Here is a 27,773-nt window from a genome sequence, read left to right on the forward strand (position 1 = left end):
CGCTGCTCAACGCTGCTCAACTCTGCTCAACTCTGCTCAACGCTGATCAACGCTGCTCAACTCTGCTCAACGCTGCTCAACTCTGCTCAACTCTGCTCAACGCTGATCAACGCTGCTCAACGCTGCTCAACGCTGCTCAACTCTGCTCAACGCTGATCAACGCTGCTCAACTCTGCTCAACTCTGCTCAACGCTGCTCAACGCTGCTCAACGCTGCTCAACTCTGCTCAACTCTGCTCAACGCTGATCAACGCTGCTCAACTCTGCTCAACGCTGCTCAACTCTGCTCAACTCTGCTCAACGCTGCTCAACGCTGCTCCTGTGTATCATCACCTTTACATTGCAAACACCTTTGCCATAATATTATATTTTTGGATGTATCATATACACAGTTATTCAAAACCTAAAGCTCTTCTTTCATGAGCTCATATGAACATTTCTGTACAAGATTGAAAGTAATTGGCAGAGAGATGTTGAAAAATTCACAATAAACACGAAAGCAAGACTGAAACCAATGTATTTTTTTACTGTAAGCATTTGTGGTTGTGAATACAGTATTACACAGTATTGACCTTTTATAGGCCTATTCTGAAGCCGTGATTGGTTGGCATACCTGTCAAGTGTCCCGTTTTGGCCGGGAAAGTCCCGTATTTTACCCTTCTTTCCCGCCGTCCTCCCGTATTAGTATTTTCCCGTAAATCTCCCGTATTTTAACCTGCGTTATTAAAAAATAATAATACCCCGGGCCCGGGCCGAGTTCTGTCACTAGCCTAGCGATAACTACAGGTGTTGTAGGTCCAGACGGAGCTCTGTCACTAGCCTCGCGATAACTACAGGTGCTGTAGGTTTAGGTACAGGTCGCGAGGCTAGTGTTTGAGTAGGGCTGGGTACCTAGTTCGATACTTTTTAGGTACCGACGGAATTGCCTCGATACTATCGAGTATCGAAAAATGACTTGTTTTTCGGTACCAGATTTCGATACCTAAGGGGTTAACTCGTCAACGTCAGTGCTCAAACAAATACATATGAAATGCACAATGACACGCCTAAAGTCGCTCACGCACATACACGCAAACTCTACACACACGAGACGCGCGGAACTCTCTGTGCACATACTCATATGAGACGCGAGCACACACACACAGCGCGCGATGCAGTAGGCCTATTTGCGGTACTGCGACAGATATGATGAAGCCCTTGACAGAGCACGGAGTAAAAGAGCAGAAAGTTGCTCCGTCTTTGACTGGTAAATGAAGAGATACCTTGTTGATCACTCTGACAGTGTTTATATTGCAATAATGACCTACTGAATGTAGGCTACACTGCCGTTCAAAAATGTGTTGGTCAGAATTTTGTTCAGTAAGGATGCATTAAAGTGATCAAAAATGACCTTAAAACGTGTAATGTTGCAAAAGATTTCTGTTTCAAATAAATGCTGTTCTTTTGAAATTTTTATTCATCAAAGAATCATGAAAAAATGTATCATAGTTTCCAAAAACTGTTTTCATATTTCTGAAGGATCATGTGAGACTGAAGTAATGATTTTGAAAATTCAGCTTTGACAACACAGGAAAAAATTACATTTTGAAATATATTCAAATAAGATTTTAAATTGTAATACTATTCCACAATATTACAAGTTTTACTGTATTTTTGATCAAACAAATTCAGCGTTGGTGAGCATGAGCTCTTTATAAAAAAATATTTTGATCCTTATGTATATGTATAAGGAATATTTTGTTCCTTTGTGCTTTTTTTTTTGTGCACTGACTAAAGGAGCATGAGTCAAACTGAAAAAAATAAAACCAAAGTTTTTCTGAGGTAATATGTTATGTAATCGTGTTAAAATGGATTTCATAAATTGGTATCGAAAAAAGTATCGTTCAGGAACCGGTATCGAAATCAAGGTATCGGTATCGGTATTGGTATTGAAATTTTTTGAACGATACCCAGCCCTATGTGTGAGGTCAGTCAGGGTCAGTGTCAACAAAGGTAGGCCTATCATCAGCTTTATGCACAGGTGCACTCCTTCCTGAACTTCAGCCAGTTTCCTGTCTGCCATTATTGGACAAACTGATTAATCCAGGTGTGCCTGACCTCAGTAGTCACAACAACAGTAATCAGACACAGTTTGTCCAATAATGGCAGACAGGAAACAGAGGAGCTGGCTGAAGTTCAGGGAGTAGTGCAGCTGTGCCAATAAAGCCGACTGTAGTTTATAAGTGGTGTACAAGTGGTGATTTTAGCTTTCTTGTACACCTGTCTTCAAATGCAAGGGATACTGGAGCGTGGTAGGGGTGGTGGGAAGTATTTTCAAATCCAAAACTTGACAGGTATTTATTTTATTTATTTATTGTTTATTTGAATAGGGACAGATACAAAAAAACATAGATTATTACATAAAGACCAATCCAATGCCTGTATCACAGTGTTTATAGCCATGGCTAATGCGCAACACCTGTCCCTAGGTATGTTGGTTGGTATTCAGTAAAGAGTGTTTGCACATGTGAGGAGTGTGTGTGTGTGTGTGTGTGTGTGTGTGTGTGTGTGTGTGTGTGTGTGTGTGTGTGTGTGTGTGAGGGAACACTTTCTTCCCTTCTTTCTTCAGAAGGACTTGTTTATTGTTCATTGATGATCATTGTCAAGTAAGCGAAGTGATACACAAAAGTGTGTTTCTGCTCTATCCGCTCAGTCGTTCCTCGGGATCTTTTGGGCTTGACATGGGAACATCACGGGAAGAGACTCCCCATTATCCCACACACGTGGGCCTGATAATGGACATCAGACATGTGGGAAACAGGAGATTCTGTCGTTATGGGGTGTTTAAGGTTCGGAAGTTCAGGGTTGAAAATGAAGATGCTTTTCAATGAAGTTTTCTTGGTGCTTTTCCAGTAACAGTGTATTATCGGCTTCTGTGAGTGAACGAAGCGGCTTTTGAAGGAAGCAGCTTTTGATTTTTGTACAATTCATTGGAAATAATTGTATTGATTTCATGAATCTTTTATTAACTTCAGTGTTGCTTGGGATCATCATTATCAGTGTGTTCAGTTAGACACACACATGCTGCCCTAATTGATTGTTTATATTAATTCCTATTAAATTTGTTATTTTAATAAACTGTTCCAACTTACATGTGATCTGTAATGTAGGCCTACCTTAATGAACATGCACTAATGTATTACTAAACCGAATTAATTATATAATAAAACAAATACTATTTAAAATAATAGAAACGTTTTAAAACACTTAGACTATATATTTTGCTCAGTGTGCCAGTAGAAAAAACACGTTTGCAAGTCTTTATTAATAAATCAGGTTATGTCTCGGTAATGACGTCGAAACGCACTGGATATAGCATATTAAACACATTTTAAATGCATAGCAATAGCCTACATGTTATTATTTAAAGAAGAGCCGAATGATCAGTCTGACAGGATCAGACTCTTCCTCTAGTTTGTGCTCGAGTGTGTGAGAGTCACAGGCGGAGTTTATGCAGTGTGAACATGAACAACTCGAGTACACTTCATCACTTCATCATCACTTCATCAGAGTCTGAACACAGACTAAAACTGGACATTTACTCTCAACAACTGTTTAACATGCGTTAACGCACGAAGCCTGAGTGATAATGCGGATTTATGAGCATCTTATACACGAGATGAAGAGTCAATATTTTTAGGCTGTTAGATGAGAATCAATCGCGAAGATTTTCTCTGTCCTGGAATAAAATCGGCGACATTACCTGAGTGAATTTTTCTTTTTTCTTTTTTGTAGCATGCAGATATTTGGATTTACTTTTTTTCCGCCTAGTAATTTTTTTAACAGGTCTTGGGGAGAAAGGTAGACATATCTTCAGCAGCATTGGGAGTATTTATGAAAATCTTTGAGAAACACTCACTGGGATTGCATTTTTATCAGCCAATCTTCCCAGAGCGGAGCTTTTCCTGAGGCTGAGGATAACACGGGGATAAAACTAAGCCGAAGTTCCATCTTGGACAAAGTGTAAGTTATCTATCTATCTATCTATCTATCTATCTATCTATCTATCTATCTATCTATCTATCTATCTATCTATCTATCTATCTATCTATCTATCTATCTATCTATCTATCTATCTATCTATCTATCTATCTATCTATCTATCTATCTATCTATCTATGTTTATGGCTCCATCTTGCGGTTTTAGTTTGACAGTGTCATCATTAATTCATGTATTTTAAATCTTTATTCTAACGAGATCGACTCTGGTCTCTCTGAAGGAATAATCATTATATTATTTGCTTTTAGAGAACTTTTCTAGGAATACATTGACTTGTAAATGAGATTTACATCCACATTTACAATTATATTTGAATTCTTACATTTTATATATGTAGGCTATTGACAGTTTTAACATTTACATTAAGATTTTAGTTTTACATTAATCTTTTTTTTTTTTTCTCTGACAAACATGGACAGATAGAGCGCTGCACTGATTTATACGGGATATTAAATATTAAATAACCCTGTACATCATTATGGGCCAAATCCCCAAACAAATATTGGCTTATATCTTTTAAACAGAAATCTTTGGGGAATTTAACAGTAACCAATTAAACTTTTTTTAAACGCTTTTTTACAGTGTTTTACCATTAACATTAGGATATATTTTTTTCAAGTTATTTATATAGTACTGTATAAACATTTCCAGCTAAATATAACTATTAGAAGATTTACATTATTATAATGTATATTATTATGAACAACACATTATGCTTATCTAAGTGGGCTTCATTAGTTAAATTGTACCTAATATATACATTCATACTCTGCATTTTCAATTGTGCATTTCATATATGAGAAGTAGTTCAGTTCATGTGCAGTTCAGACGTGTGTGTGTAACAGCTATCTTCTGAGGTTCATGTTTCTACACTGATCTTCTAAATACGAGACAGGTTTTGTAGATTATGCAGACAGATGATATAGATTATTTTACACAGTTGGTTTTTACACTTTCACACATAACTGGGATCAAAATGGCATGCAGTTATAATCTCTAGCTCTCTTTTCTTCATTTCACACACACACACACACACACACACACACACACACACACACACACACACACACACACACACACACACACACACACACACGTGTATTCACACTGAGCTCTGTGTGTGAGATGTCACTCTTGTTTCTCCAGGCTGCAGTGATGGTGAAGCTGGAGTTGATGTGCTCAGTCTCGGTCGCCGTGACCTTCTCCGCCTGCTTTATTGTGCTTGTGGACGCCAACTCGTGGTGGTACGTGACAAAACACAGGTCATTGTACAGTAGTGGATCAAAACCATTTATCAAAGTTATACATTACCTTTGAGCAATACCCGTTCTTGTCTTAGGACAACTTTGATGAACTTTTTTGATCCACTTCAAATGTTGATTACTGTATTTAGCAACAATGATGGAATTCTCAAGAACACATGCTTTGACTCTAGTGATCAAGAGACAAAAAATCCTGATATTATTATCTCAAAATATTGCAAGAATTAGATGGTTCATATTTTATTGTTCATATTTTATTTACTGTCTCTTTCTTGTTCAAATTTTGATTTTCCGGTGTGTTTGAAATGTACTAAATAAACTTGCCTTTTTTATCACTATTCTGGGAATGAGTGAAGCATCATATCGTGTATCTCTCTTGGAAGATTTTAAACATTTAAAATAATTGTATCAAATAGTAGAAAATGTGTATGATGCAGTATTTTAAGTCAAGTCAAGTCATCTTCATTTATATAGCGCTTTTAACAATGTAGATTGTCTCAAAGCAGCTTCACAGAGATAAGCGTATAATTTAAGGTAACAGAGATTGTTTCGGCTTTACAGCAGAGTTAAGTTATTTCCATCTAAAGTTAGTTTTAATTGATTTGGTTCCGTCGCAATGATCATTTGTTATTAAATTAGGGGCCGCTAAGACGACACCATTCTCTCTACACAGACTTTAAACGTGAACCTGTGAGAAACGCTGATGGCGTTCACATGCGCATTTAGAATGGGTTCTATAGTTATGTGCGTTAGAATATACGCAGGTTTGGAATTCCCTACAAGCCAAGCCTAAACAAAATACTTGTCTTTCCTTATAAATTTTGATAAGGAATTTTATTTTATTTGTTGCTTTGGGGTAGGACCGCAAGACGAATTTTCCCGACAACGCCTTATCTGTAGAGTGGTAGTGGGATCCTCCATAGGGAGAGACTAGTTGGCACTTCAGCACTGCGTTGTCATCGGTCCAGGTGAAGGTCCTTCGTCAGATCTGGATACGGCCTGGATCCGGCAGGCTGCAGGAAAAACCTTGGGATAAACACAGACACTAAAATTAGCGTAGATGCCATTCTTCTCATGATGTAACGAGTACATCAGGATTTTTGGGAAGTGTTCCCGGTTCCGGCTGACCTAATCTATGCAGCATAACATTAAATTATAGAAGTCTATAATGTATTATGTGAAAGCTAGGTCAAAGAGATGTGTCTTTAATCTGGCTTTGAACTGACAGAGTGTGTCTGCTTCCCGGACAATGGTAGGAAGACTGTTCCAGAGTTTTGGTGCTAAATAGGAAAAGGATCTACCGCCAGCAGTGGATTTTGATATTCTAGGTATAATCAACTGGCCGGAATTTTGAGATCGTAATAGACGTGACGGACTATAATGCGTTAAGAGCTCGCTCAAGTACTGCGGAGCTAAACCATTCAGTGCTTTGTAAGTAATCAGCAATATTTTAAAATTTATGCGATGTTTAATAGGGAGCCAGTGCAGTGTTGACAGAACTGGGCTAATATGGTCATACTTCCTGGTTCTGGTAAGAACTCGAGCTGCTGCGTTTTGAACCAGCTGTAGTTTGTTTATTAAGCGTGCAGGGCAACCACCCAGTAGAGCATTACAATAATCTAGCCTTGAGGTCATGAACGCATGAACTAATTGTTCCGCATTTGTCAATGAGAGCATATGACGTAATTTAGATATATTTTTAAGATGGAAAAATGCAGTTTTACAGATACTAGACACGTGACTTTCAAATGAAAGATTGGTATCAAAGAGCACACCCAGGTTCCTAACCAACGACGAAGACTTAACAGAGCAGCCATCAAGTGTTAGACAGTATTCTAGATTATTACGTGAGGAAGTTTTTTGTCCAATAATTAGAAACTCTGTTTTTTCAGAATTTAGAAGTAGGAAATTACAAGTCATCCAATTTTTTATATCCGCTATGCATTCCGTTAATTTTGTGAATTGATAAGTTTCGTTAGGTTTTGAAGAAATATAGAGCTGAGTATCGTCAGCATAACAGTGAAAGCTAATTCCATGTTTCCTAATGATATCTCCTAATGGTAGCATGTACAGAGTGAACAGCAGCGGTCCTAATACTGAGCCTTGTGGTACGCCATACTTAACCTGTGATCGATGAGACATCTCATCATTTACTGCTACAAACTGATAACGGTCAGATAAGTATGATTTAAACCATGCTAGTGCATTTCCTGTAATGCCAACATAATGTTCTAATCTATTTAAAAGAACGTTGTGGTCGATGGTGTCAAATGCAGCGCTAAGATCGAGTAACACTAATAGAGAGATACAACCACGATCGGATGATAAGAGCAAATCATTTGTGACTCTAACGAGAGCTGTTTCGGTACTATGGTACGGTCTAAATCCGGACTGGAAATCCTCGCAGATATCATTTCTTTCAAGAAAGGAACACAGTTGTGAGGATACTGCCTTTTCTAATATCTTTGACAGAAAAGGTAGATTCGAGATCGGCCTGTAATTGACTAATTCTGAAGGATCAAGTTGCGTTTTTTTAACAAGCGGTTTAATCAAAGCCAGCTTAAAGTTTTTTGGTACGTATCCTAGAGACAAAGACGAATTAATGATATTAAGAAGAGGATCTATGACCTCTGGAAGTATTTCTTTCAGTAGCTTAGTCGGTATAGGGTCTAACATACATGTTGTAGATTTAGATGATTTAATGAGTTTAGTAAATTCTTCCTCTCCTATAGCAACGAATGAATCAAATTTTTCCTCAGGGAGACTACAATGCACTGCCTGATGCGATACTGTAGTAGACGGTTGCATAGTTATAATTTTGTCCCTGATATTATCAATCTTATAAGTGAAGAAGTTCATAAAGTCATTACTGCTGTGTTGCTTGGAAACTTCGGTGCTTGAAGCTTTATTTTTCGTTAGTTTAGCCACCGTTTCAAATAAATACCTAGGATTATGTTTATTTTCTTCTAATAGGGTTGAAAAATAAGCAGATCTAGCAGCTTTTAAAGCCTCTCTGTAAGTAATTGAGCTCTCTTTCCATGAAATGCGAAATACCTCTAGTTTTGTTTTCTTCCAGTTGCGCTCCATTTTTCTGGCTGCTCTCTTAAGGGCCCGAGTGTGCTCGTTGTACCACGGCGTTGGACTATTTGCTTTAATCTTCTTTAAGCGCAACGGAGCAACTGTGTCTAAAGTGCTGGAAAAGAGAGAGTTAAACGTTTCTGTTGTAATATCTAGTTCTTCTAAGCTATCTGAGATGCTGAGATGATGAAACTGATTAGGAAGATTATTAATAAAGCAATCTTTAGTAGCAGAAGTGATAGGTCTCACATATTTGAAACACGGAGTCGGCTTTGCAGCCTTGGCTAAATGCAAATTACACGAGACTAGATAATGATCTGAGATGTCATCGCTCTGCTGCAGAATTTCAACGGCATCCACATCTATTCCGCGTGATAATATTAGATCTAGAGTATGATTACGACGATGAGTAGGTCCTGACACGTGTTGTCTAACTCCAATTGAATTTACAATGTCTTTAAATGCCAATCCCAATGCATCTTTTTCATTATCGATGTGTATATTAAAATCACCAACAATTAGTACTTTATCTGCAGTCAATATTAATTCTGATAGAAAGTCCGCAAATTCTTTGATAAAGTCTGTATGGTGCCCTGGTGGCCTGTATACAGTAGCCAGCACAAATCTCAAACGTGATTTATCGTTTACACTATATATTTTTACATTAAGCACCAATGCTTCAAAAGAATTATATTTAAAACTTGATTTCTTAGTGGTTTTGAAACTATTACTATAGATTACAGCAACACCACCCCCTTTGCGTTTCAGACGAGGCTCATGTTTATAACAGTAATCTTGCGGGGTTGATTCATTTAAAGTAATGTAATCGTTTGGTTTTAGCCAGGTTTCTGTCAAACACAGCACATCTAGGTTATTATCTGAAATCATATCATTAACAATGAGTGCTTTTGAAGTAAGCGATCGAATATTCAGCAACCCAAGCTTTAGCATTTGCTCATCTGTATTATAGCTGTTTTTTATTTGTTGAACATCAATTAAATTTTTAACCTTAGCTGGGTTTAAACGTTTTTTGGATTTCCAAATTCGGGGAACAGACACAGTCTCTATATGATGATATCTAGGTGAAAGAGGCTCTATGTGATGGGATTTATCTGACCTTGGTGACGAGAGGCCGCTAGCAGACAGTCGGTTTAGCCAGTCTGTCTGCTTCCTGACCTGAGCCCCAGATTGTCATGTTTGAGCTCTAAGACTATGAGCCATATTACTAGAGAGAAGAGCAGCACCATCCCAGGAGGGATGAATACCATCTCTTTTCAACAGGTCAGGTTTGCCCCAAAAACTTTTCCAATTGTCTATGAATTCTATATTATTAAGCGGACACCACTTAGACAGCCAACCGTTAAGCGAACACAATCTACTAACTATCTCATCACTCCTGCGAACAGGAAGGGGGCCAGAGCAAATTGCAGTCCTTGACATCGTACTTGCAAGTTCACACACCTCTTTAATATTAATTTTGGTGATCTCCGACTGGCGGAGTCGAACATCATTAGTGCCGACATGAATAATGATCTTAGAGAATTTACGATTAGCATTAGCCAGCACTTTTAAATTTGCTTTGATGTCAGGCGCTCTGGCTCCCGGCAAACATGTGACTATGGTGGTTGGTGTCTCTATTTTCACGTTCCGTGTAATAGAATCGCCAATAACTAGGGCACAATCATTCTCAGTGGGTGTTTCACTGAGCGGGGCAAATCGATTTGTTATGGTAATCGGAACGGAAGAGTGGTTTTTAGATCCGCGACTAGAGCGATCCCTCACTGTCACCCATTTGCCCGGCTGCACAGGCTCTACTTCAGCCAGAACCGACTCATGTAAAGTGTGCACTATTCTATGCGCATCCAAAACATCTAAAGCACTAGCACTCTTACTATCCTCAATTAAAGTTTGGATGCGTGTTTCTAATTCTGAAATCTTCTCTGTCAACCTAACTGTCTCCTTACATTTATCACATATAAATCCTATATTGTCGACAGAGAAGCCTATACTAAACATGTGACATGAAGTGCAAGTGACAATAACAGGACAAGACATTACTCACCGTGTTTGTTGAGTGATTCTTACTCACCTGAGCTTTTTATGAACTCAAAGGCGCGGACGCGCGAGAGAAAAATAAATAAATAAAATAGCTGAGCGCACGGGTGGCGCGTTAACAGGCTAGCGAATTACTAGCGTTTTGTGCTAGTAGTACTAATAACAAAAGCTAGCGATGTCAGGTTAATCTGAGATGTTGGGTAAAATGTAGTAGTATAAACAACTAGAAATGGTAGTAAAATGATGGTTCAAAACAAAGAAATATATGGCTAAGACGGAGCTTATCGCACCGAATCAAACAAACACACTCACAGCAGGCAGCGAGGCAGACAGGAGCAATCGATCAGCCGATTTTACCCATGTTAAACTCTCAGAACCGATTTCTGAGAGACGCACAAACTGCACTTAATCACCCTGTGCTAATTTTCATTCTCAGATGTTAAAGTGGTGAAAATCCAGCTTTTAATGTTGTTTATGTGTCTATATGGAGTTTTTAATATGGTTTAAGACAAACCATGTGTAAATTCATAAGTAAATTCATTGCTGAGTATTTCCTCCTTAAAACTGCAGTGAACCAAAGACAGTCTCAAAAACACGCTTTGAAATCGCTGGTGTTTCTGACGTCACAAACTACCTTGTAACCAATCAGATCAACGTGTGATCGTCAACCAGTGGATCTCTGAGCTGAGTGAGTGAGTGGAGGCGGGGCTCATTTGCATATTCATATAACCGCGCATACTAAATGAGGCAAGGGTGTCGAGTTACATTCAAGACATTTTAAGGCATAACAAAAATTTTTTCAAGGAGTTGAGTTTTAAGGGATAAAGTTATTGACTACAGGGGGACTTTAATCAATCATGGCTCACTCTATCCATCTGCATCTAACGTCTGAACGACTGACGAATGGGATCTCGCCCGAGAGCCCAATCACCTTCGAGTGGTACAAAACGGGCCAATGGTACGCGGTACCTTGGTCTGCTGAATTTGCATCGCGAGCTCCGCCCCGCTGTGTGCATTCAAATTCTTCGCTGAGGAGCCGAGAGGTGTGTCCATGCCGTTCAGCGGCACAGCGATTGTGGCAAGGGGACGTAACCTCTCCATTCCCTCCTTCGGCGAACGATGGTTACATACGTAACCAAGACGTTCCCTTTCAGTCAGTCACGTTCTGCGTAATGTCAGAACGACTGATGAATGGGGTCCTATGCAAAACGGCACAATGGCTGTGTACAAGCCACAGCTCTCTGTCGTGAGCCCCAGCACAGGCGAAGGGCTAGGCTAACGCAAGAATTACCAAGGTACAGTGGGTAGCATATTCCCAGCCGGAAAAATGTAAGCACGCTGCCTTCCCGTAGGGAGGTCTTATAACCAAGATCAAGATGGCGGCGCGCATAGACGCAGCGGCTCAGTGCTCTACTTTTCGGTGCTTTGTTTGGCTGTTTATGTATGTATTGTTATTCGATCTGACAACATTCTGCTGGGCAAACAACACCTACAGCCGGCACAATCTCCTAAAAATAGGATTACGCAGTGAGCGGTTTGTTACAGCCGAGTTTTTCGGCTTCCATGATATCCCGGTGGACATAGCCAGGCGCCCGGGCTCTCCGTGGATTACCATTCCCACAGGCAGGAGACTGAGGCGGCGCAGGTATAGAAAGCAAAAGCGAGGCTGCAGGGCCGGCGTGCTAGCAAGGCTACGGATGCGGGCACACAAGCCGCCGCTTCCTATTATTTCTCACCAACGCGAGGTCCCTCACAAACAAGATGGACGAATTGAAGCTACAGGTTGAAATGAATAAGGACATTAAAGACTGTTGCATTATGTTAATCACAGAGATGTGGCTTCATCCACTTATCCCGGATTCAGCTATCGAGCTAGCAGGCCGCATAATTCACCGGCATGACAGGACCAGAGACTCCGGTAAGAACAAAGGTGGGGGGGTATGCTTGTTTGTTAACAGCGGTTGGTGTACTAACACTAAGACTGTAGACAGTCACTGCTCCCCGGATCTAGAGTTTGTGACTGTTAAATGCAGGCCCATATATCTTCCCCGGGAGTTTACTGTTGTCATAGTAACTGCCGTCTAACTCAGCTCTTGGACATTTACATAACACCATTAGCAGGCAACAGAACATGTATCCTGAGGCTGTTCACATCATAGCGGGGGACTTTAACCATGCTGATTTAAAAATGGTACTTCCTAAGTTCCATCAGCACATAAGGTGTGCTACTAGAGGAATAAATACACTGGATAAGGCCTATTCTAACATCAAACAAGGGTTCAGGGTTAAAACACTACCACACCTGGGCCAGTCTGACCATATTTCCCTGCTTTTAATTCCGGCATACACCCCTCTCAGGGAAAGTGCTCTTACCACATCTAAGACTGTTAAAATATGGCCTGAAGGTGCCTCTCATCAGCTGCAGGACTGTTTTGAGAGAACGAACTGGGACATTTTTGAGCATCAGGACCTGAAGGAATACACAACAAATGTATTGTGCTATATTAAACACTGCCTGGACACTGTCACTGTGGACAAGTGTACCCGCATATATCCTAACCAGAAACCCTGGATGACGAAAGAAGTCCGGTGTCTGCTCAAGGACAGAAACACTGCTTTCAGGTCTGGTGATGGGACACAATACAGCGCTGCCAGAGCCAACCTGAAAAAAGGTATCAGGAAGGCCAAGGCTGCTTATAAAAGGAGGATTGAGGACTACCTCAACAGCAATAACACAACGCAGATGTGGCAGGGGGTCCAGCACATTACCAGTTACAAACCCGGAAACCGCACAGTTGCAGTCGGTGATGCTTCGCTGGCGGAGGAGCTGAACCACTTCTTCGCCCGCTTAGAGGCGGAGAAACCGGAGGCAACCATATTACATTCTCCAGTCTATAGCAGCCACATCCTCATTGTGGAGGAGCATGAGGTGAGGCGCATACTGAGGGTGGTGAATCCGAGGAAAGCTGCGGGACCCGATGCCATATCGGGACGGGTGCTGAAGGAATGTGCGGACCAGCTGGCTGGGGTCTTTACCAAGATCTTCAACCGGTCCCTATCCCAGTCCACCGTCCCAGCCTGCCTGAAGTGCTCTACCATAGTTCCACTGCCAAAAAAGACCAACATCAGCAGCCTGAATGACTACCGTCCAGTGGCACTAACTCCAATCATTATGAAGTGCTTTGAGAAATTGGTGCGGTCTTACATAATCTCTAACCTCCCACCCATGCTTGACATACACCAGTTTGCTTTCAGACAAAATAGGTCTACAGAGGACGCCATAGCCACAACTCTCCACACGGCTCTGACTTATCTAGAGCAGCGGGGGAGCTACGCTAGGCTGCTGTTTGTGGACTTTAGCTCTGCTTTTAACACCATACTTCCTCACAGACTGTTTACTAAACTGGTCAATCTGGGTTTACCTCACTCAATCTGCTGCTGGATTAAGGATTTCCTGACAGATCGCTCCCAGAGGGTGAGAGTAGGCCCCCACATCTCATCAGCTCTCAGTCTCAGCACTGGCTCCCCACAGGGCTGTGTGCTGAGCCCCCTGCTCTACACTCTGTATACCCACGACTGTACCCCTGCTCACTCCAGAAATAGTATCATTAAATTTGCGGATGATACCACCGTAGTGGGACTCATCTCGAGGGGAGATGAGTCCGCTTATCGAGATGAGGTGGAGCGGCTGTCTGTGTGGTGCATGGATAACAACCTGGTCCTCAACACCACCAAAACCAAGGAGTTGATAATAGACTACAGGAAAAATAAAACCGACATTCAGCCCCTTTTCATCAGCGGGAAATGTGTGGAGAGGGTCCCTCTGCCCTCTGGGAGACGTTACAGGATAATGAAGACACGAACAAATAGATTAAAAAACAGTTTTTATCCAAAAGCAATAGCAGCACTAAACACAATTTGAAATACAGTATTAGGAGATGAATTATTTATTATAAAGTGTATTGATCTGTTGTGTTTTTTGGGAGATATGTGTTTTATTCTTTTATTCTCTTTAGAATTTTTATTGTGATTTTATTTATTTATTTTATTTGTATATTATATTTGTACTTTGTTTAATGTTGCACTGATTAGATTGCATCCAATTTCGTTGTACAATACGTGTATAATGACAATAAAGATTCTATCTATCTATCTATCTATCTATCTATCTATCTATCTATCTATCTATCTATCTATCTATCTATCTATCTATCTATCTATCTATCTATCTATCTATCTATCTATCTATCTATCTATCTATCTATCTATCTAATACACATATGAACCGCCTAGGCGGAATACATATGGAAGATCTCTGAGGTAACCCAGCCACAGGGTGGAATATATTTCAACTTTGGAGACGGCAAGAGTGGAACAGATCTACCTGTGCATCTCCGAAGCGTTCTCAAATCAGCTGAACCATCTGGGGATGGAGTCTCCATTCCCCGGGGCAAGAGAGCTGTTGTGAGCTCGTCAGCTGCACGATTTAGCTTGCCCAGGATCTGAATGGCACAAAGCTACCTCAGATGCTTCTGACTCCATAAGAGGAGATGGCGAGCGAGTTGCGACATGTGGCGGGAGCGTAGACCACCCTGGCGGTTGTTGTACGCTACAGTCGCAGTGTTGTCTGTCCGGACCAGTACATGCTTGCCCCTTAGCAGGGCCCTGAAGCGGTGCAGAGCAAGACGTACTGCTAGCAACTTGAGGCAATTAACATGCCACTGAAGTTGGAGTCCTGTTCAGGAGCAACTCAGCAGTGACTGAGCGTGCTCGCTCATAAGCTGCGTGAACATGACGAATGAGTCTATCTCCATACTGAGAAAGAGATCCTCTGCACGGGGGAGAGTTTGCTCTTTTCCCAGTTGACCAGGCCCAGTCGGGAGAGGTGTTTGGGCACCAGGTCCCTGTGTTCACACAACTGTTCCTGAGAGTGAGTTAGAATCAGCCAGTCGTCGAAGGGTAGTTGAGAATACGAACACCCTGCTCCAGCAAGAGCTGCCGCCGCGACCTTCGTGAAGACATGGGGAGACAGGGACAGCCCGAATGGGAGAACCGTGTACGGGTATGCCTGCCCCTTGAAAGCAAAGCGTAGAAACGGTCTGTGACGAGGGAGACGGTCTGTGACGGTCTGTGACCTTCAAGTCGATCACTGCAAAGCAATCCAGGGGACGAATGCATTCGAAAATGCGTTTGGGCGTTAACATCTTGAATGGAAGCTTGTGTAAGGCTCGGTTCAAGGAATGCATGTCTCCATGCTACGGCCTCTGAGCCGGCGGCGGTGTGAAAGCAGCAGTGGGTCGCCGGGGTAGAATATGTTTGATTGCCTCAGACTAATTCTGGGCGTCCAAGAACTGCTGGGCAAAGTCCTCGACCACACCGCCGAAGAGGCCCGTCTGGGAGATCGGGGAGTTGAGGAACCGGGAACAACCGGCAGTTGTTTAAGCGCTTTGGCCTGGTGCACTTGCAGGATGGCCATGCAAAGCGGTCTGGCCCATTGCTCTGTAAGCCTTGGCCACAAGCGGGGACAAGAACTTACAGGCTTTGGACGGGTGCTTTCGATTGCCACAAACATTTTATTCCTAAAAAAAATTGTGAATAAATTTTTTTTTGGCTGGTGACAGTTTTTTCTGATTCATGGAAGAGTGATAAAAAGAGAAATCCAAAATCCTCTTTGCAAAAACCTTTGACTAATGTAATTTTATTTTTACCTGATTTCATCCAATGTTTTTGTGCTAGGAGTTTATGCAAATATTTGCATATTTAAACATAACATTTAAGAAAACTTGCAATACAAAAATATTTGCAATTCTTTATGTAATCAATCAACTGGGGAAGTATGGTTATACCCAGACATCAACATAGTGTCGGCTCAAATCTGGTACATGTGGATTCAACACTTATCAGATGTGGGCCGGATCTGGGCTGACACTATTTTGGTTATCTATTAGTTATTTTGTTCACCCTATTCACCTGCGGTGTCTTGCCTTAAAGGGGAAATGAAGCAGTCAATCAAGTTTACATGATTTACAAGATGGATTTCCACTATAATCAACAATTATATAAGAAACATGACAAATGTAAACATATAAAAGAAAAAAAAGAAAAAACGTTATATCTTTCGCGGCCAGGGCGCCACCATTGTGCAGTATTCTAACATGTGACGTCACGGGGTTGGTTGGCTTTAATAAACCTGGCTGAATGTAGGAATATCCCGACATCAAACTGTCTACACCACGGAGTTTTGACCGCGAACAACTAACGTTAGGTACAGTCATTATTAGCTAACAGCTGTAAGCATGAACTAGCTAACACTAACTTAGTGTTTAGCTAACTTTAGTGAAGTTTATTAGTACCAGACAAAAAGACGACGTCTAACGTTATATGTTAACAACCTGCACATGGAAACATTGTTCGCGATGTCTGCCATCATATTCCTGTCTCTTGTCAACACCATGTAAGTTAGCATGTATTAATATATGCATTTGAGCCGATACGGCGTGGGAACCGAGCAGTGGTAAGTTACGTTGTTATGTCGAACAGCCGGTAGTGGTTTGGGGCGAAGTCCGGGTTGGCAAGTTGCAACGCTACCTGGTGTCAGTGTGGCTGTTGTAATGCGATGCCCACCGTGTCAGAGTCCATCTGCTGTATATAACATATAACGTTAGACGTCGTTAGTTGTTCGCGGTCAAAACTCCGTGGTGTAGACAGTTTGATGTTGGGATATTCCTACATTCAGCCAGGTTTATTAAAGCCAACCAACCCCGTGACGTCACATGTTAGAATACTGCACAATGGTGGCGCCCTGGCCGCGAAAGATATAACGTTTTTTCTTTTTTTTCTTTTATATGTTTACATTTGTCATGTTTCTTATATAATTGTTGATTATAGTGGTAATCCATCTTGTAAATCATGTAAACTTGATTGACTGTTTCATTTCCCCTTTAATGCAATAATCAAATACATCATCTCTGAATGCGTGTGTATATCTCCAGGTCTCTGGCGATGAACCCCCTCCTGATCCCAGAAGCGTATATCATCGGTGGTCAGCCGCTGTGCAGTCAGCTAACAGGACTGTCCACAGGTCAGAGGAAGCTCTGCCAGCTGTACCAGGATCACATGCAGTTCATCGGAGCGGGCGCTCAGACGGGCATCAGCGAGTGCCAACACCAGTTCAGCCAGCGCCGCTGGAACTGCAGCACAGTGGACAACTCCTCAGTGTTCGGCAGAGTCCTGCACACAGGTACTTACATCCACTACCGGTCACAAGCAGGGCCATACCCACCAATTTCTCAAGTGTATATAATGAAGGTTAACAACCAATAATTGCCTAATAATAACTAATTTTGTGCTGCAAAGATTCGCACATCGCGACGATAACCGACCTTCTCATCTGAGCTGCTTCAGAACTCAAACACCAGATTCGCTGCGGAGCGCTAATTCCGGCGCTTCACACTTCAGTTTACGGTCATACAGCATGAGATAAAATGCAAGTTGCTAAACTAAAAAGCTGTTTTACGACAGAAGCTTTAAACGACCGGCATAAATAATCAGTTTGCAAAGACTAGCCTTACCTATATCAATCAAAGCTCAGCTTTAGGAAAGATATACAGGTCAAGATATAGAGACTGAGAGAAGAAGAAAGAGAGAAGGTGATGGAGATGAGAGAGGAAGAGCAAGTATTGCACACTGTGCCCAGAATGAGATTTACATTATTAACATTATCTATTTAACACAGATATACTGTACACATGTTCTTTATATGTTCAATATATTGGCATTATTATTGTATATATATATATATATATATATATATATATATATATATATACATATATACACACACATATATATATATATATATATATATATATATATATATATATATATGGGAGATTTCACTGTTTGTAGCACAACTTGCATCATTAAGCCTTAATGAGTTTATGAGTGAGCAGTTTAACCATTACATTAACAGATTAGTCCAAAAATCATTGATTAATTTAGGAAAGAAAGGTCATGCCCCCCAACCCCCTAGCAAAATCATTTTTTGGGACCTCGGTATTTATAGAACCCTACGTACGGCCTTGGTCACACTGATCACGTCAGTCCGCCTCCGAGAGGGACGCCATAGAAGCGAGTATACTCTGAAAGGCAGCAGAATACAGTAAAATACAGTATGTCCGTTTCAAGAGCCACTGGCATGTCATCTCCTATGATAAGGTTCATTTGTATTTGTGATGTTTATACATGCCTACATTGTTATTTTGTCTGAATACTAACACTTTTTGAATGGCTGTCATTGTAGAAAGATGTTTTTGGGGAGCAGCAGAAATACAGAGTTCTGTCATGAAACTCAGGCTGATAGAAGTGTTGGGTTCGAGTCCAAGTCTTTAACCAATCGAGTCTGAGTGAATCAAGACTTGATTTAATTAAATCATGATAGTAGTTTTCAAGGCCAAAAGAGGGTTTGCACTGGCGCAAGCTGTTTTCTGGAAAATGTATAAAAATTAAGTGCTTATGCCTAATTTAAGGGGAAAACAAGATTATTCTTCTGACCCCATTGGCAGGTCATTTTTCTTGTTTTTCAGAAAAAGGGATAGTTCACCCCAAAATGTTTACTCATCCTCAAATCATACTAGGGGTATATGACTTTATTCTTTCAGACGAATACAATCGGAGTTATATAAAAAAATGTCCTGGATCTTCCAAGTTTTATATCGGGATTTTGAAGCCCAAAAAGTGCATCTATCCATCATAAAAGTGCTCCACACGGCTCTGGGGGTTAATAATGGCCTTCTGAAGCAGAAAAATAGCCATATTTAAAACTAAAATAACTAGCTTCCAACAGATGGCCGTATGCATCGATTTACGTCGAAAGAGTGACCTCTGACCCGGCGCATGACCTCTGACCTGACGCATTACGTATTGATAAACGCGGAAGCGCAGAGAATAGAACAAAACAAAACACCGGTCATGAATTAGAAGTCTAAAACGAGTATTTTTAAAGAGAAATGTGGGAGGACTTCAATATAAGAGAAGAGGAGCTTGAGTTTATTGCCCAGCTCTCTTTCTGAACCGCTAGAGGTGGCAAAGCTTACGCTACTCCTACATCTACGTTATATATCGCCAGGTGTTACTCTTGTGGCGTAAGTCGACTTGTGTACGGCCGTCTGCCGGAATCTAGTTATTTTAGTCCATAAAGTCTTAAATATGGATATTTTTCTTACACAAACACATGGCTTCGCTTCAGAAGGCCTTTATTAACCCCCGGAAACGCATGGAACACTCTAATTATGAATAGATGGACTTCAAAAAATACACATCCATTCACTGCCATTATAAAGCTGGGAAGAGCCAGGACATTTTTTAATATACTAACTCTGATTGTGTTCGCCTAAAAGAAGAATGTCATATACACCTAGGATGACTTGAGGTAAAGTAAATAAAAAATCATCTAATTTTTTTTTTTTTTTTTTGGTGAACTATCCCTTTAAGTCATTTTGCCTCTTGATATTTGAGTATCTGGATTTAAGTAGTTTTGGATAACTTTTTTGCAGTATGTGATGCATCCAAACATGGTCCAAACATGCCTTTATAGTTAAAACAAAAGCATACAGATGGTGGTCAACCAGAATGCCTATTACCGCCGCGCCAGCCGCCGCGGTAATTAAAAATAAAAAATAAGTAAAAAATAAACCAGCCGCATTTCAAAGTCGTTCCCGAAATGACCGCCAGGTGGCGCAAAGGGACATTGTGCAAAACAGCAGCAATTGCCGTATTTTAAAATGTAAGTGGGTTAAATAATAGGCATATTTTTCATTTATATAAATAGGCCTATTAGGCTACAACAGAATAGAACCAAAGATAGAATCAATTTTACAGCTGAAAAAATAGAATCAAAAGTTAAAAATAGAGACGATGTTAGGAGCAATGACGCTGAATATTTTTACTATTCTATTGAGGAATTAGATAAACGAAGAGCTCTCGTGAGCGATACAATTTATAGTGATTTCAAAAGCAGTCCTTAAAAAAAAAAAATAATTACATGGAGTAGTGTGGCATAATTTTTGAGAGATTACGCGGAACACGTTTTAGTTAAGATCCTGGTTTCAATGCCCTTAATGTATATAGGCTAGGCTTTAAAAAAAATCACAACTCGTTTTGAGATTGTTTTGAATTAAACATTGAAGTTTAAAATGTAGTGTTTTGGCACACCAGGCCGAGTGGCGTTACGCATTGTTCAAAAATCAGGTTTTATTCTGGCATGTTGAATTGGCGTTAATATTTTTTATTTTTATTTATTAGATTTAGATTTTAGGTTTTGTTAGATTTATTTTTCTCATAACAGCTAAAATAACTTAATATATGCCTTGTCTTCATATGATTTTTATCAATGAACTAGTGTTTTCTGACAGTGTCGACTGCAAAGATGAAGTTGACGATCGCCATATTTGTAGTGAACGCACCTAGAGAGAAATGCACAAAGACATAATCAGAGAGTAGCCTTTTTCTTTTTCGTTTTGAATTATTTCGTTTGAAGACATTTCAAGCTTTGTGTATTTGATGTATTTATCATGTCTGTGTGAGGCATACGCTGAGTTTCTTTAAGTTAGGAGGATGAGATGCGCTCCAGCTGACGTGCAATGCAAGTGACCTCACGGGCGCCTCTATGATTAGTGTCTGTTTGCTTCTCTTATTGAATCCAGACAATTGGGTGATGAAAAAATGATTAAAATTAAGATACAATTTATAGAAAACGAAATTCACTTTAAAAAAAGGTTTCTACTAAACAAAACTTAATGAAGTGGTCAAAATCATGTCTGACCCACTCCATATCCATCTCTCGATATAATGCATCTTATTTTACTCATGCTGTTCACTTTTCATATTCAACATAGATTGAAAAAACAACATTATAATATTTTAACAAATATGATACTAAATGAGATTATTTAATGTCTACAACAGTAGGCCTATAGACTCTATTTGTACAAATTGCTGCACGTTAATGTAATTAAATGAAACCTTGTAACGAATTCACACTGTTGGGTAGACTGTGTACAGTTGAGACACCTTAAATAACCTGCGTTCGCAGCAAGCACAAGTTGTGATTTTTGCTGTGCACTTGCATATAAGTGTCAGCTGGGAAGGAAATATAGAGACCAGACCTCTTGGAACTTTAATTGAATACATAGCGTTGGTAAAGCATACTGAAATTACATCCCTACAAATGTATTAGGCCCTACTGAAAATAAATGTATCGAATTTAAGCAAAGTAGCCTAAATGTTAAGACTGTAAGCCCTTTGCTTTTTACGTAGCCTAAAGGACTCTTATAGCCGACTTTGGGTTAATTTAATTTGTAGAGGATTTTTTAACTCAAACATTAACACTGAAATAAATTAAACTAAATTATTGTAATTTTTGGCACACCACGACGAGTGGCGCTATGCATTGTTCTAAAGCCAGGTTTTATTCTGGCATGTTGAATTAGTGTTCAACAAATGCGGCGGCGCGTTCATTTGAATGAAGAGCGTTTCTCGCTCGTGCGAGCGAACACACACTGGAACGTTAGGCCGTATCGCAACGAGTGAATAGTGGCCGAGTGGTTGAACGTACGTTACGATCATTTAGATGACACGGGTTCGAATCCCGAACTAACTTGGACTACTGGTGTTTTTATATTAGCCTATTAATGCATTTTATAGTCTATTGTTGATGCAGAGAGATTTGTCTTCTAAAACATTTTTTTTTTTGCCTATTTACAAAATAAAATCGCCATGCATTTCCATTTTACACTAAGGAACAAATATTATACAATGACTTTACTTCTGTAGCCTATAATAATTCATATATATGACGTTTAAACGACAAACAATAAAATCAGAACCAGTATTCTGTTGCGTTCATGGTTCCAGTGGCAGTAATGCATCCACGGCTTTTCAAAATGTCTCAAAGCGTTTTGAGATTGTTTTGAATTAAATATTGAAGTTTATAATTTGTTTGGCACGACGAGTGGCAAACTCTTTGTTTTGTTTTGCAAACTCAGCTAGCCTGTGGGGGGTTTGGAGAAGGCAATACTTTGCTTTATCGTGGGGGTGCAGGACAGAGGTGTTAATGTTCCGTCTTTCATATGGAGAGTGTCGGAGCCAGCCTGATGAGGCAAAGGCAACATTCTTTTAAGGATTAATCTCAAAATCTCCAAAAGTCCATAGCCTATGTACAGTAGGCCCTATATCTTATTAAATTATATATTGTAGTTTTATTGATTGTATAGGTTTTCCACAAACAATTTAAATTTAGCAGATACAGAGCTCTTTTATTGGCGACCCACCTCGTTTTATTGTGAGGTGAATTCAGCAAGGCATGTTGTATCTTTGAAGGAACAAAAGCTATTTGTTACAGTTTTTTCTTTCGTGATTTGTGTGGATGACACACAGCGACATATACAGTATTATCAGCTGTATGGTGTTTTTTTACGCTGAAATGCTTAATTTCGAGAAAGACCCGCCGCGCGCAGTGAGGGAGACCAAACTTACAAAAAAAATATCCATCGACTGTCCCGACACTTTATTCATATCTTAAAATGTGCGATGGGTTTTCAAACTTAATTAATTTTATTTTTCTTTTACATTTTCATTGTTTATTTTTTAATTGAAAGCAATACTGTATTGAAAGTATTTTTCTGATTTGTTCGATCTGTTTTGAAAAATGTCTTCCGTTGATATGGCCGGGTATCACTGTCAGTCATCTCAATCTCGTGAATGATTCACACACACACAAAAAAATTATTTAGCAGATTAAAGTCCCCGTGAACCGGAAGTTGCAAACGACTTTTCTCCGGTGTTATGACGTATTTCCCAGTGAAACGGAATATTGAACAGAGGGCAGGGTTTTACTCTAGCGCTCCTCCTCTCCATCTCTGCTCATAACAGACTAACGGTTTGAGGGGAGTGGTTAAGCGTTTCCCAACCTAATTCCTCAAACCTACGTCATCAGAGAAGGTCCTCCAATGCAGAGGGGAGGGGCATTTTCAGATTTTGATTAAAGATTACCATGGTAAAAAAAATTTTTTTTAAATATTTTCTTGCACGGATTAATTGTTCACCACAAGACTAGTAATATGCGCTAACAAAGTAAATAGGGTCAATTTTGATTTCATGGGGACTTTAAAGACGAATCATCTTCATTTTCTGGTGCAATCGGCTGACAGTCTTCCTTCATCAGATGTGTCGTCTTTGCAGCGGGAATGTAGCAAATTTATGTTGTAATGTACAATTGATAATTAAACAAGATGATTGACTTTAATAAACAGATGCATATTTAAGCATCAAGAACGGAAAAACATAAACACTGTCGGCTACACTGAGATTCGATCTCAGATCGTTTGAAGCTCCGAGAGGCTATTGATAATGCTTTGACCAGAGCTACCGTCTGAATCGCCAACGTCTACTATTTTCTCTGTTTTAAAAGTTTGTAACATGTAAGGCTATTTAGTTCTGAATATAACAAAGAATGCTTAAACCGACTACATCGGTTAGGAGCTGCAAGTCCTGAAAATGTTTTAATTTCACGGTAAATTATTTTAAGTTATTTCACTGTTATGTTTCAGTTAATAAATCTACAAACACATTAAAATAACACGAAGAAAATGACAAGTAACCTATTGACATAGCCTTTCTAAATTATAGAAAAACTGGGCACACAATGTTAACGTGTGTCTACTTTGTTTAAATTTAATGAATTTGAATTCGTTTAACCACAATATTTATCTTGAATTTATCTGTGACCTCAGCTCAAATTACTGCCGCGGCAGATTACGTCATAAAGAGAATAAACTGACACTTTTCAAAGTCTGTGATTACAGCGCCACTCAGCGGTAAAAGGCAGCAAATACACATCCCAATTTTGCCGCCGCGGGAACGGCGGCGGTAAAAGTCTCATTCTGGTTGACCACCATCTGTATCATACCTACATTTGTCTGTTTAGTTTGAAGTTGAATGTTTTTAAAGGTCCCGTTCTACGTGATCCCATGTTTCAAACTTTAGTTAGTGTGTAATGTTGTTGTTAGAGTATAAATAATATCTGTAAAATTATAAAGCTCAAAGTTCAATGCCAAGCGAGATATTTTATTTAACAGAAGTTGACTACATAAAACGGCTTGTTTGGACTACACCCCTCTACTCCCTTCTTTAGTGACATCACCAGAACCGTGTTTAGACTAACCTCCGCCCACAGGAATGCTCCTTCAACTCTACTGGCTACTTGCGCACTTCTTATAACTTAGGCTACTGTGTTTACTCAGCTCTTACGGTGATTTTCTGAAGTAAAACTGACGCTTCATCTTTTGTGTGATGTACAATAAACTTTATTAAACTCATCAGTATATGTTTGATCATCATTCGGACCTGGTCCGAAACAGCAGACTTGTAGGCTGTTAATAAATAATGGATACATACAAGCAGATGACAAATACGTTATAATAACCGTAATTAAACTACTAAACTATACCTGTTCCATCTCTATACAGCACTCTGACTCTGTAGGCATTATTGTCCGACTCGAAATGAACGCCGTTACTGAGAGTTTCTGATATTATCATCATTCCGTGAGATGAAATTGTCCTGACAGACTGAGCGCGAGCTCATGAAGCTCCGCCCCCTGTGCCGTCCAGCAGCTGCTCATTTGCATTTAAAGGGCACACACTAAAACAGGTAGTTTTTCTGAGCCCCAAAAAATGTCAATTTAAACATGCTGTAAAAAATGATCTGTTGGGTATTTTGAGCTGAAACTTCACATACACACTCTGGGGACATCAGAGACTTATTTTACATCTTGTGAAAAGGGGCATATAACGGGACCTTTAAACTCTCACATCTTAAGGAAATGATATATGGAATGGAAAGATTCTTTCAGATTCGGTCAGTGTTCATAAGATAAATCAAGATTTAGTTGTTACACTGTTGCTCATAATAAAAGCAAATAAACAAAGCTAACTGAATTCCCCAGGGAGTCGAGAGACGGCGTTCACGTTCGCGATCAGCGCGGCCGGCGTGGTGAACGCAGTGAGTCGAGCCTGCAGAGAGGGGGAGCTGTCGAGCTGCGGATGCAGTCGAGCCGCGAGACCGAAGGAGCTGCCGAGAGACTGGCTGTGGGGCGGATGCGGAGACAACCTCAACTATGGATACCGCTTCAGCAAGGAGTTTGTGGATGCCCGCGAACGCGAAAAAAACTTCGCTAAAGGCTCTGTGGAAAGTGCCAGACTGCTGATGAACCTTCATAACAACGAGGCGGGACGGAGGGTAAGACAGCAAATTTCCATCCTTTAGTAAGTGTCTTACCAAGTGAAAATAAACCCTGTGTGTGACTAGATACTGTATAGATACAAGCAGACTGAAAACTCCCAAGCGGCAACCTTCCTGTCTCTCCAACATTGAAGTGACTTAAACTGCAGTTCATCGACTGGCCACTAGAGACCGGCTGCAAAAGAGAGTCAATCCCATAAACCCCCATGTTAAAATGCCCAACTTTACAGCAGTAGAAAACATGTTTACAGCCTGGTACTAAAATGGTTTTGGTCTATATAGCTAATTTTGCCCTTCATGAAAATTGTGAGGGGGGTGAATTTTTTCATAACTCATCCGTTTAAATTATATTGAGCCTTAAAGTTCTGCATAATTAAGGGCGTGGCCACTTGAGTGACAGGTGGATTGCCACTGATGTCACTACTAGCCGTTTGTCTGCTGTCTGTTAGCGTCACGTCACCTCAGCTAATCCGCCTCGCTGCACATTTTCGTTTATCCGGGAGTGACGCGCGGCCAAGATGGCGACGGCCGACTCCGCCCACCTTGAGCTTCAAAAACGCCCATATTTTTTTACAGTCTATGGTTGCAACCTTTGGATTCTGCGCGTACCAGGTGTGGGCCGGATCTGGGCCGGCACTATGTTGCTGCCTGAGGAGTTTTCCTAAGGCTTGTTCGACTTGAACCAGCGCTGCACAGACCGATCAGTGAATGACATCAAAATACCACGAGAGCGATTAGAGTGCAGACGGCTCCATATGCTTTTCAATCACTCTCATGATACTTTAATGTCATAAACCGATCGGTCTGTGCAGCGCTGGTTCAAGTCGAACAAGCCTATAGACTGTCACGGACACTACGTCCATATTTTTATACCGTCTATACAGCGCCAATCCACCTGTCACTTATTGCCACAATTATGCAGAACTTTAAGGCTTTATATAATTTAAATGGATCAGTTATAAAAAAAAAAAAAATCACCCTCCTCACAGTCGTCATGAAGGGCAAAATTAGTTATATAGACCAAAACCACTTTTACACCAGGCTGTAAACATGTTTTCTACTGCTGTAAAGTTGGGCATTTTAACATGGGGGTTTATGGGATTGACTCTCTTCTGCAGCCGGTCTCTAGTGGCCAGTGGATGAACTGCAGTTTAAGTCTCTTCAGTGTTGGTTTCAAGAGAGACAGGAAGGTTGCCGCTTGGTTGCAACACTATTTGGGTCTTGATTCAAACTCTCAGCATTCTTAGCATCTCACTTCATCATGATTCTTTCTAGCTAATAAACTGTTTCCCTGTCACAGATAGCGTCTGATCTCGCTCATGTCTCCTGTAAGTGTCACGGCGTGTCCGGCTCCTGCAGTCTTAAAACCTGCTGGTTGCAGCTCGCAGATTTCCGCAGGGTTGGCGACGCTCTGAAGGAGAAATACGACAGCGCCGCTGCCATGAAGCTGAACAGCCGTGGGAAACTCGTTCGAGTTCACTCTAAATTTAACTCTCCTACTAGCAACGACCTGGTGTACATAGAGCCCAGTCCGGATTACTGCGTAAGGAACAAGACCACTGGCTCTTTGGGAACTCAGGGTCGGCTCTGCAACAAGACGTCTGAAGGCATGGACGGCTGCGCGCTCATGTGCTGTGGTCGAGGATACGACCAGTATAAGGTGCAACTGGTGGAGCGCTGCCACTGCAAGTTTCACTGGTGCTGCTACGTCAGATGCAAGCGCTGTTCGCGCACCGTCGACCAGTTCGTCTGCAAGTAATGAGAGCCTGCCAAAGAGGAGGAGGGAGAGCTAAATAAATGATATTTATAGAGCTGAAACCATTATGACAAAGACTGATTGTTTTCTTACTACAAGTACTATGTACAGGACATCTAAAAAAACTGCAGATTTCATTTTATATTTATTTTCTCAGATGGTTATTTTTTAGGATGGATTTTAACTGAAAATAGTCGTTAAAGGGATAGTACATGGATAAAAATTAGTCCATGATTTACTCACCCTGAAGCCATCCTAGGTGTATATGACATTTCTTATTTCAG

The 27,773-nt window shown here is 40.5% G+C and overlaps 1 protein-coding gene across 1 annotated transcript; it reads left to right on the forward strand.

The window, feature by feature from the left end:
- The first annotated feature begins 2,132 nt into the window (after positions 1–2,132).
- On the forward strand, positions 2,133–27,553 carry wnt5a (wingless-type MMTV integration site family, member 5a). The gene is made up of 6 exons (XM_081348472.1): positions 2,133–2,332; positions 3,918–4,001; positions 5,185–5,282; positions 17,426–17,673; positions 25,438–25,730; positions 27,034–27,553. Exons 3-6 carry the CDS (start codon positions 5,194–5,196, stop codon positions 27,490–27,492), a joined length of 1,089 nt encoding a protein of 362 aa, XP_081204598.1. The 5' UTR covers positions 2,133–2,332; positions 3,918–4,001; positions 5,185–5,193; the 3' UTR covers positions 27,493–27,553.
- The last annotated feature ends 220 nt before the right edge of the window (positions 27,554–27,773 follow it).

The sequence above is a fragment of the Scardinius erythrophthalmus genome, assembly GCF_964197995.2.
Source record: "Scardinius erythrophthalmus genome assembly, chromosome: 20".
Taxonomy (NCBI): Eukaryota; Metazoa; Chordata; class Actinopteri; order Cypriniformes; family Leuciscidae; genus Scardinius; species Scardinius erythrophthalmus.

Excerpts from the sequence above, each read along its gene's own strand:
- wnt5a (XM_081348472.1), top strand. The coding sequence starts at position 5,194 with ATGGTGAAGCTGGAGTTGATGTGCTCAGTCTCGGTCGCCGTGACCTTC. Across the intron at positions 5,283-17,425 it reads GTGGACGCCAACTCGTGGTG|GTCTCTGGCGATGAACCCCC; the intron begins GTACGTGACAAA and ends GTATATCTCCAG. Across the intron at positions 25,731-27,033 it reads ACAACGAGGCGGGACGGAGG|ATAGCGTCTGATCTCGCTCA; the intron begins GTAAGACAGCAA and ends TCCCTGTCACAG.